The following is an 11,681-nucleotide window of genomic DNA, read 5'->3' as shown; positions in this document are numbered from 1 at the left end:
CATGAGCCCCGCCGCCGCCCCCTAAGCTCTCACCGGCGGCCAGAGTGTCACGGAGCGGCGCCGCTGCAGTCAGACACCCGCTCCGCTCCGTGAGGGGGGAAAAACGCGCTATATTTTTTATATCTCTCAATCCAAATGTGTTTTTCTGCACTTTATTTTGATGATACAAGTCTGATCTTCACAGAGGAGTAGGGCAAGACATTCAACATGGCGTTGCCATTAAAAAAACGCTAAGACGAGTTATCTCGTCTTTGGCAGACTACGCTTGGATTCGCTAAGACGAGATAACTCGTCTTTGGCAGTCAAAGAGTTAATTGTCAGTACAAGCTATTTTTAGAACAGCGGAGCAGAGCCGTGAGCTGCTCAGAGCTACGCTATGGAGGCACATGGGATTTCTTGGTTTCCCTCATCAAACTCATCGAATACACAATCCAACAACTCCACAATGCTCTGGTGGACAAGTTGTGACCTGCACATTCACCACGCTATGAGATAATAACAGAACGTTACCAGACAGAGTTGTTTTAGAGGTAAATTCATGCAAAACCGCTGATGCGCGTTCCGTCAGGGTCAGTTTTTCAGCAAGCAGTCTCTGTATTTACCTCTAAAACAACTCTGTCTGGTAACGTTCTGTTATTATCTCATAGTGTGGTGAATGTGCAGGTCACAACTTGTCCACCAGAGCGTTTTGGAGTTGTTGGATTGTGTATTTGATGAGTTAGATGAGGGAAACCAAGAAACCCCATGAGCCTCCGTAGCGTAGCTCTGAGCAGATCACGGCTCTGCTCCGCTGTTCTAAAAATAGCTTGCACCGACAATTAAAGGTTACAAATCTACTGCTAAAACTATAGGGGTTATGGCAATGGGCCAATTTGCCAAAATGTTGAACTATCCCTTTAACAATCAGTTAATGATCAGTATTAGTGTTAGGAAACTCAGAAAGACATGTCAACGTTCATGAGGTGAGCACATAGTCCATACTGAATTATGTATTTTGCATTTTAATTGAATGAATGAAAACTCACCAGACAAGATGACAGTTGCCTCCTCGTTGAACTGGATACAGTTGACTTTCTGTGGACAAAAAAATACAAAACAATATAAAAATAAAAATGTGGAGACAGAAAAAAAAACAAGCAACATAGAACTCTGTCGGTGCAACATGAGAAAAACTTTATTCAAAACAAAGTGGAAATGACAGAAATCAGGTCGTAGCCTGCAGAACTGACCCCAGCGTGACCTCTGAGTTTGCGTGTGACCTGTCCGGTGGCGACGTCCCAGAGGATCACTGTCTTGTCGGAGCTGCAGGAGCAAAGCATGCTGTTGTCATAGGAACTGTGGAAAGAGCCAATGAGGAAAAAGACACTGTTATTTCGCCCCGGGGGCCACAGAGTTGTGTTCATCCATCTGTCTGTCTGTCTAGCTTTGTATTCAACACAGTGTTTCAGCTTCACGTCTTTCTTTCTTTGTGTGTTTATGTTTACATGTGTTCTGCCACTATAGAGGAAGACGTGACAACTGTCTCACCCGTCAGCATCCAGAACCTCATATCCGTGGCCGCTGTACGTCTTCAGCTGCGTCCCTCTGCTCACACTCCACAGCTTCAGGGTTTTGTCACTGCCGCAGGACAGCAGGTAGTTCCCATCAGCTGATCACACAGAGACAGAAGCAGGTATGAGCTAACTGGCATTTTTATAGATGACTCAATCCAGCCGTAGCTCACAGTAAAGATGCTGCAGGGGCATACCTGCTTTAAGGGCGTAATATATTTACAAAAAGTAAACAGTTCATATCTTGGACATTAATGAAACTGCTACTGTTGCTTCTATGTATGATATTGTATTGTTGTATTTCCTGTGTTTATTTATTTGCTTTTGTGCCGATTGTGTCCTAGTTGTCGTTGTATGCTGCTGTCTGTTTAATTTAGTTTATTAAGATCCCCATTAGCTGCAGCAAAACCACAGCTATTCTTCCTGGGGTCCATATCATAAAAGCAAAAACCAAAAGAAACAAAAACATCAGTAGGTAGACATTATAAAAACAAAAACAAGGTGAGGTTTTAGCTTCCTCACCTCTTGATCTCATATCAACACCTAATACTACTACAACCACCATACATACTATTTATATTATAGAGCCATATCTTCATATCCTATATTATCATATCATTCATATTCACTATATATCCATCTATGTACACACAGTACATACTTATACACGACATACCAGTCCAGTACACACGCATACCTACATACACATGATACTACAAGGTGCTGTCAAGGTGCAAATTTCCACTGTGTTTTAAACCATTGGACAATAAAGTCTTCTTTTCTTTTCTTATCTTAATCTTGTCTTTTTGAAACAAAGAGGGTGAAATGTCTGTTTATGAAAATAGCCGGGCACGTGTAAATGTAGTCTTAATCTAATCAACCAATTTAGCTCAGTGGCTAAATGTTCTCTCAGTATTAGGATGATCATGGTGTGGGGCGGGCTGTTCCTCACCGTTGAAGCGAACAGCCCTGACTGCTCCTTGCTGACAGTCGATGGTCCTGAGCAGATGCTGAGGAAGCTGAGGAGCCTGAGGTCTGGGCTCAGGAAACGACATGACCTAAACAAAAACAAAAAAAAACATGACACAAACATGTCAGACAACAGATTTCTCTTCATTATATTTGAAAATGATGCAGTTTTAAACACTATTTAAATGTTTTGTTTAAGCTGTAAACACACTGTAAGCACCAGCTAGGTTTATATTAGCCTTCTACCTCTATTTTACATACAAATGACAGCATTTCATTAACTTGGTTTCTTGATGTACAACTAATATAATAGCTTAAGTTTATGGGCACATTTTGATCATGTTATTTGCTTCAATTGTCGTTTATTTTGGTTTAACTGAACTTAAACTGACTTGCTAACTGGTCTTTAGCTAACTTTTTCTAGTTTTACGAGCTCACTTACTTAGTTTACTTGCTTGAAACGAGTTTAGTTGCAGCTGAATGTCATGTTGATATCCACTGGGGTAATAATTTATAACCTGAATATTAATGGTACATTTTTATAATAATAAATGTAGCTCCTGTTTTACAGCATCAACAAAACCCTCCATTCATTTCAGCCATGATGTTTGCTAGTTTGCGCAATGCACCCTGGGTTAAAATAGTCCTGTCAAAATAAAAGCTTAAAGCCCATCTCCCCGTTCCATTTTTGCTTGCGAGTGACTGTGTCGGATTTTATTTTGAAATTTACCGGATGTAGTTAACCCCCCACATCTAGGCAGAGGCCCGTCAGCTGTGTGTCAAGTCTGTCCCCGGTGTTTAAAACCCTCTCATAATAAAATAATAATAATTATAATCCACAACCGGAGGACTTTGTAGCGTAATATGTCCTCCAACAACATGGCAGACCCGCGGAGACAGAACAAGATTTTAAGGTGAGTGTGTTAAAAACAGAAAAATAGACCGTTACTATGGAGTTAGCAATTAGCTAACCGCTAATCATGAGTTCAGCCTGAGGGGATTATCTGAGCTGATTCAGCTTTACGATTTAACCTTACACATCTCTGACATGCTGCCACATGGAGAGATTTATTAACATTTAGTCAATTATGGACCTTTTTACTCGTTCTTTCCCTGTGTTTGCCCATGAATGAGGGTTTTACCACCTGTGTTGCCCATGTCTATTTAATGACAGTCAGTTTTACACATGACTTCCTCTCTGGTATGTGTAGTCACTGATTTCATGAGTTGTATTAAAAGACCACAGCCAAGAAACACTTTGTTTTGACAGACACAATAATTATATAGTGGTCTGGTAACGTCATGGCATCAATATTTAATTTCGCTGATAGATAGATAGATAGATAGATAGATAGATAGATAGATAGATAGATAGATAGATAGATAGATAGATAGATAGATAGATAACCTTTATTAAGGTGTCACTCCACAATAAACAATACAAATACAAAATGCATAAGGGTACATGGGGAATGCAGAAATATACATAGTTATATATATAAATTACATTATTCAATGCAGGTTTCCGCCCTCGCCCTTGACAAAATTAAAAAGTGTTGAGGACCAATCAAAAAAGAGTTGTGAGACACACATATAAGAGCCATATATCATATCAAATGTTCATGTTTATTTAACCTGGGGCAGATAAAGAATGATATTAAGAGTTTAGTGGCTTGTTTGTCTAAGGGTCATATCTGCATTAAGACGATATTGCCCTCCCAGTTTCCCAAGAAGCGACTTGACTGGTCTACACTTTTGGATCAACTGGTTTTTGGTCTTGTCTCTGAAGTGGGAGCATGTTCTTGTTGAAAACTATTGGGAAGGTTTAGCATCAAAGTAGAGGCAGATCTGATCAGTGTCTGTGGGTTTTTAGATGAAACAAATGACCATAATATGGATCTAACAATAGAACTGTAGGATGAATTGTGTAACAGTGACAGTGACATGTTTGTTGTTACATGATGTGTTTGGTTGATGATGTGTATCTGTGGTGTTGCATTGCAGATACAAGCCGCCCAGCACAGAGACCAACCCCACGCTGGAAGACCCCACCCCCGACTACATGAACCTGCTCGGCATGATCTTCAGCATGTGTGGACTGATGCTCAAGGTGACACACGGAAACACACACACACACACACACACACTGAACCTCTTGTCCTCTACCGTGGTCCAGCCCAGTTGTTCCATTTAGAAGATTAAAGGTAAACTCACCTTTTAGATGAAGGGCAGCGTTTGACTTTGAGCACTTAGGTCACAATGGACAAAACAAAGACGGGGAGGGGGGCAGCAGCAGCGTAGCGCGACCTCCCAGAGTTCAATACAACAGCATTTGTTTAACTGATTTCAACAAAAGACAATAGTGAGGTATAGGGATGTCACGATTACTTGTTTTCACAATTAATTGCGTGTGTTAAACGCCACAATTAATTTATCGTATAGATTCCTAAATACCGTCACTTTCCAAAAAAGATTATGTCGGAACCATCTCGGCGGACGTGCACCAAAGTAAAGGTAAATGCACAGATACCGGTCCGTTTACCTAATGTAGCACTGAATTGATAGGAGTTTAAAGGGACAGTTCAACATTATGGAAAATTGGCCCATTGCCATAATCCCTATAGTTTCAGGTTTTTTACCTTTTAATTGTTGGTGCAAGCTATTTTTAGAACGGCGGAGCAGAGCCGCGAGCTGCTCAGAGCTACGCTACAGAGGCTAATGGGATTTCTTGGTTTCCCTCATCAAACACAAACATCATCGAAAACAACTCTGTGTGGTAACGTTCTGTTATTATCTCATAGCGTGGTGAATGTGCAGGTCACAACTTGTCCACCAGAGTGTTTTGGAGTTGTTGGATTGTGTATTTGATGAGTTTGATGAGGGGAACCAAGAAATCCCATGAGCCTCCGTAGCGTAGCTCTGAGCAGCTCGCGGCTCTGCTCCGCCGTTCTAAAATAACTTGCACCGACAATTAAAGGTAATGAACCTACTGCTATGACTATAGGGATTAAGGCAATGGGCCAATTTGCCAAAATGTTGAACTATCCCTTTAAATGTTAGCATGTCATGAGTAATAAAAATAAACTTAAACATTTGTTGTAGATGACAATTAATGACTTGAATTTTTCAAATATTTCCCCTGGGGGATTAATAATTGGTCCAATGCTAATAGATACTTCCAATATTTTGTCTAAATAATTAGTAATTATATTTTGAATATATTTGATTTTGCACATTCATAGTGATTATTTCTCGGACAATAATTGTACCAAGAAAATCTATAATCGTGACATCACTATTAAGGTAGATATTACTGGGAGTAGCTAGTGTGTGTGTGTGTGTGTGTGTGTGTGGGTGATGATGAGTACTTCCCATTGGACAAACACCAAATTGAAGATAATCATATATTTATCGATTCGTCCCCATTCATCAACTAACCTGTTGTCCAACTTCCTCCTTAAGTGTCCATCCGTCCCCATCGCTAATTCACTTTGTCTCTCTGTCTCCAGAGAAATGTCTTTTTAACTAGAGGAACGTCTGATGTAATGTCCCGTGATTTGAATTCACAAGCCTGTGCAGCTAACAGGCTTTATACAATCAGGATTTTTGGGGCCAATCACCGATTAGTGAGTCTAAAAAAAACAATAACCGATTTGATTTGATTTGATTTTTATTTTTCTCAAACAAGCACAGTATAAAAACAAACAGTATGTAGAAAACAAAAAAAAATAATGACAATGACACACTGTGAAAGTTTGAGAAGGGGCTGAAGGAAGCAAAGCTTATCAAGTTCAGCCCCCCTTACACTGTCATACTGTCATACATGTCATACATCTATAATTCCACACAATTTAAAAGATTAAAACATATAACTTTAATATGAAAGAGCCATGATTATACACATACTAACTGAAATCCTTTCTAAAAAGAAGTGTAAAATTAGCTGTCCAGTTCGTTATAGCAACCAATCACGTGAGGGAACAATTGTCTATTTAAATAACTTGTTTACTGTGTATAGTGACAAAAGTACTCTGAAGCATTTTTTGCCAAATGAGACGTGTCTATTTAGCTTTTTTTGTTTGTTTAAAAAGCAAAACAAACACGTCTCATTGGTTTAAATGTGTGTTTTATGTCTTTGTGGCGTTTATGTTTTGAACCCTGTCACTGTGTGATGGAAAAAAGTTTTTTGAATCTTTTATCATTAGCTAGCAATGACATCACTAGCAAACCAACATGTCTTAGGAGTGAATGAGACAGATAAAACACAAGCCATCTGTGATCTGTGCAACGGCAGCATCTGCAAAAAGATCAGATCGTCGGATTAAGATTAAGACATTACAGCCGATCTCACAAATTGCATAAAAAGCAAAATATTGGCTGGTCCGATCATGTAACCAATCAGATCGGCAGAAAGCCTAGCAGCTAACCCGTGTGTGTGTGTGTGTTTCAGTTGAAGTGGTGCGCCTGGATCGCTGTCTACTGCTCCTTCATCAGCTTTGCAAACTCCAGAAGCTCAGAGGACACCAAACAGATGATGAGCAGCTTCATGTGAGTACACCATAATAATGTGTGTGTGTGTGTGTGTGTGTGTGTGTGTGTGTGAGAGCTGCACAGCATGATCATATAGTCCATCAAAATCCTTCTGTATACTTTCAAAGCTATCCACAACCTCGCCCCTCCATACTTGTCTGATCTTCTCCACATTGCCACTCCAGCACGCTCCCTCAGATCTTCCTCCTCTCTCCACCTCACTGTCCCCCCTGCTCTCCTCAGCACCATGGGGAGCAGAGCTTTCAGTCGCTCTGCTCCCCGACTCTGGAATTCTTTACCATCTCACATCCGTAACATTGACTCTCTCCCTCTTTTCAAAACAAAAATCAAAACCCACCTGTTTCAAATTGCCTATCCACCCCACCCCTCACCCTAACACTTCCCTTTTATTCTGCACAGTTTTATTTATTTGCTCTCTTCATTATTCATTCTTACTGATGTGTTTATTGTTGTTTATTTTGTGCTTTTTAATGTTGTCTATTCCGTGCTGTGTGTTTTGTTTTGGTATTATTTATTGATGATTTATTCTGTGTTTTTGATGATTTTAACTGCTGTAAAGTGTCCTTGAGTGGCGTGAAAGGCGCTTTCTAAATAAAATTTATTATTATTATTATTATCTTTTTGGATATTTGGATATTATTGTCATTGCAAAACAACAAAATGCAACAAAATTTGCAGTACTACGTCTATTTCAGTGTCATAAAGGACATCATCAAGAGCACACACCGACGACAGTCATAAAATAAGTAAAAATAGATATTTTGAATAGGAGCCTATAAATAAATATTGCACATTGTCATTATTATACAAAAAAAGTTAAAATAAAACTATAAAATTATGGGTGAGCATGTATAGATTCCTCTGGATTATGATCCAGTTTTAACTACACTAGGAAAGGAAAACTATTCAGACCAGTAAATCTCCCATACACCTGCTGTAAACCTGTCTGGGAGCTGCACGCTTCAGCTTCGTGTTTACATTTAAAACCTGAATTATGCAGTTTGCAGCCTGCAGGTCGGACCTCGAGATGAGCCAACTCTAATGTCCAAAAGCTTTTAACTGTGTGACCTCCAAGGCTGCTGCATTTCCATTTTGCTTATGGAGGAGTGCTACAGTAGGGGACGGGTGGAGCAGACAGATTTGCAATGAGGAGGAACCTCCTGGTCCATTGTCTAGATGAGGTTGTATTAAAGACGCGCTCGATGCACTCGTACGTTGGTTACACAAAATTGTTTGGCTCAGCAGATGTCAGTCGATGAACTTAATGCACCGGCGCCGCGCGCGCACAAGCTGCTTCTGGTCCAAGGCCAGTTTCTTTTTTTTCTTTCTTTTTTTATCAATAGCAGAGATATTATGCAAGTTGTGGAGGTTTGTCAGGTCAGCTGAGTCTGTGAACGCACCATCACGGCTTCATGCAGCTCACACATCCAGTTCTAATCAGTCCTCGGCTCAAACGTAAGCAAAAACATTTCACTGAATAATTAAAGAGAGTTTTTTGCTTCATAGGCGACAAATGAAAAAGGTAATTTAGTCAGTCTACAAATAAAGCTGCTCACAGACTGTAACAAATGCAAACAAGAAGTAATTCCAGGTCATTTACACCCCGATAACAAAAAAAAATACACAGGTGCCATGTTGTTATCAAAGGACTTGACTAGCTTGTAATTTTGTGCCTGAGTGAATAGTTCTTTATACTTCCACTCTTCTGATTTTTATTTAAATACAATAAAATGTCACAACTGGGTTTCTTTCTGTATCTTATGTCCAACTCAAATAACAGGAAACTTATTTTAAAAAAGTTTGAGACATGTTTAAGACATTTCCAAAACTGTTATTCTAGATAGATGGATAGAAAGAAAGAAAGAAAGAAAGAAAGAAAGAAAGAAAGAAAGAAAGAAAGAAAGAAAGAAAGAAAGAAAGAAGGAAGTAAAAAGACAGAGGGGAATGGATAAATAGAAAGAGATAGAGAGAGATGGGTGGAAAGAAAGAAAGAAAGAAAGAAAGAAAGAAAGAAAGAAAGAAAGAAAGAAAAAGACAGAGGGGGATGAATAAATAGAAAGAGATAGAGAGAGAGAGGGTTAGAAAGAAAGAAGGAAAAAGACAGAGGGGGACGGATAAATAGAAAGAGATAGAGAGAGAGGGTTGGAAAGAAAGAAAGAAAGAAAGAAAGAAAGAAAGAAAGAAAGAAAGAAAGAAAGAAAGAAAGAAAAAGACAGAGACTAGATGGATGGATGGATGGATGGATGGATGGATGGATGGATGGATGGATGGATGGATGGATGGATGGATGGATGGATGGATAGATAGATAGATAGATAGATAGATAGATAGATAGATAGATAGATAGATAGATAGATAGATAGATAGATAGATAGATAGATAGATAGATAGATAGATAGATAGATAGATAATCACACGTCCTCTCCCTCTCCGTCTCTGCAGGCTGTCCATCTCGGCCGTCGTCATGTCCTACCTCCAGAACCCACAGCCGATGTCGCCGCCATGGTAACCCCTGAGCCAACCAGCCAACCACAGCAGACGGAGCGAGTGAACTGCAGATGCTGGGGTGGAGGTGGAGGGTGGAGGGGGGCAACGAGACAGCTGATCAGACCCCCCCCTCCCCTCGGCCATCGGTGAGGAAGAACAGAGACGGAGAGGAGGAGGAGGATGATCTGACAGAGAGAGAAAACAGAGATGGACCGACACAACGTCAAGATGCTGAGATTAAGATGTGTTTTTGTTTTGTTTTTTCCACTGTCTCCTCCTGTCGTTCTCTTTTTAACCTTTTTCTAAATCTTTTGGTTGTTGATGAAAACTTTTGAAATTTTGCTGTTTGGCCGATCTGTTGCAGGACGTCCTGAATAAAATTGTACAGTTTTAAAAGCAGCTGCTCACTTTCGTTTGTCCATGGGGAAAAAATATATAAATGAAAGAAAGAGAAAGAACAGAGTTTGCACACCAGAAGCTGCTCCTTGAAAATGTAATAACTGTGACCTTTTGAGCACCTGCCCTTCATCAGACATTAAGTAAAGGAGTGGAGACCAAATCAACCAAAGGTGTGAACAATAATAACCTAATCAGAGGAAATATAAGTTGCATGCATGTACATGTCATTCAAATTCATTAGTGCATCAGTACAGTATGTATAAGCATAGGGAAATACATGCAGAGGGAACAATACAATGCAAAAATAACAGAATACCAATACACACAATTCATTAGGAAATATTTAAGAGAATTTGTGCAGGTGAAAGTCCTGAAATACACATAAATCACACTTTAAATTTCACATGATGAAAACATACACTCACAGAAAATATTACAGTAATGCCACGCCCTGATGCCCAATATTTACTGGTCTAGTGGAAATTACATTGGGAATGTTACATTTTTTGCCCAAAGCTCAAATAAATAAGACAGAAAGTATCAGAAAATTTATTTTAAAGAGGAACTATGCAAGAATTTTACTTGGCTATGCTACATTTTGACCTTAGTTAAACAGTCTTGGATTAATTGTGATGTAGGCTAAAAGGAGAATTCTGGTCATTTTCTAAATAACGCTCTACAGCTCTAGGTCCCCGAGTGCTACATAGGAAAAGACCCGAGAAAAAAGGGAGTAGCCCGGACCTAGCTCTCCTCCTGCTAGCTGCGCTACACTGCAGTTAAACAGCGAAGTAATGGGGGCAGAACTTTAAAACCGTAATTTTGGCCTCTATTATGCTCAAAATATCATTACAAAGGCTTTGCAACATCCACACATCCACAGAGTGTGCATAAACTCTGTTAATGTGAGAGTTGTCCAAATTAAGAAAATGTAAACCAATCATTACAAAACAATGTTTGTTTATTTTAGTACACCATTGCATCACACATCTTAATATAACTTACATACCTACAGTAAATTAGTCATACAAATTTAATAACCTTCCAACAAAAGCACATGCCATTTTCCTTACTTCCTTATTTTTGGGGTCAGCTTCCTGTTTGATGCTGACCACACCCCCTTGTGTGATGTCACCCCAAATGTTTAATGTGACTTTTAATGTAGACATGCAATGAAATGCATCAGTACCTTTTACTTTGCCATAGCACATATACCTGAATTCACACAAAAAAAACTAGAACACATCAGTCTGATGATGAATCTTATGTTTTGACACTTTGGTGTTCACTACAACTCCACATATCAAACACAGTCTGTTTACAGTGCACCACAGAACTCCCAACAACAGAAAGTACCATCCATCCATCCGTCCATCCGTCCATGGGAGTCAATCCCAGCTGACACACAGGGTCAGGGTGGGGTCATGGACATGTCTCCACTGAACAACGAGCCATTTAACCTTCGTCTTGTGTCAGCTTTCTGCTACCACCTCTTTTTGTTAGGGTCAGTTTTGACCCGTGTTTTAAATCAGCTGCAAAATACACTAGAAACATTTATTTCATCCAATTTGTTTTTCATCTATTGGTTACACATCATTAGGCTTCCTTATCCATGAAAAGGTTGGTTTTGCATGCATGATTTCAGTTTTAACTGGTTATAACCGGGTCAAAATTGCCTCAATACCACAAATGTCATAATTTTAAAGGGACAACGAGGAGTTTCGGAAA

The 11,681-nt window shown here is 39.5% G+C and overlaps 2 protein-coding genes across 2 annotated transcripts in view; one reads left to right on the top strand and one right to left on the bottom strand.

Moving 5' to 3' along the window:
* The window catches only part of wdr83 (WD repeat domain containing 83), a 7,247-nt gene extending 4,119 nt beyond the window's left edge, over nt 1-3,128 (bottom strand). Inside the window, exons 1-5 of the mRNA XM_085785660.1 lie at nt 2,962-3,128; nt 2,503-2,608; nt 1,528-1,648; nt 1,230-1,335; nt 1,026-1,074 (exon numbers count right to left, since the gene is read on the bottom strand). Of these exons, the coding sequence (XP_085641786.1) occupies nt 1,026-1,074; nt 1,230-1,335; nt 1,528-1,648; nt 2,503-2,605 (379 nt within the window). The 5' untranslated portion in view covers nt 2,606-2,608; nt 2,962-3,128. The remainder of the gene's footprint in view (nt 1-1,025; nt 1,075-1,229; nt 1,336-1,527; nt 1,649-2,502; nt 2,609-2,961) is intronic.
* A 99-nt stretch (nt 3,129-3,227) lies between these two features.
* Nucleotides 3,228-9,820, top strand: wdr83os (WD repeat domain 83 opposite strand). Its single transcript, XM_085785670.1, has 4 exons — nt 3,228-3,433; nt 4,524-4,629; nt 6,970-7,067; nt 9,513-9,820. The coding sequence occupies exons 1-4, from the start codon at nt 3,384-3,386 to the stop codon at nt 9,577-9,579; spliced, it is 321 nt and encodes a 106-aa protein (XP_085641796.1). The 5' UTR covers nt 3,228-3,383; the 3' UTR covers nt 9,580-9,820.
* The last annotated feature ends 1,861 nt before the right edge of the window (nt 9,821-11,681 follow it).

This window comes from Trachurus japonicus, chromosome 1 (genome assembly GCF_045865225.1).
Source record: "Trachurus japonicus isolate A0001 chromosome 1, Traja_1.0".
Classification (NCBI taxonomy): domain Eukaryota; kingdom Metazoa; phylum Chordata; class Actinopteri; order Carangiformes; family Carangidae; genus Trachurus; species Trachurus japonicus.
This window is presented reverse-complemented; position numbering and strand designations above follow the sequence as displayed.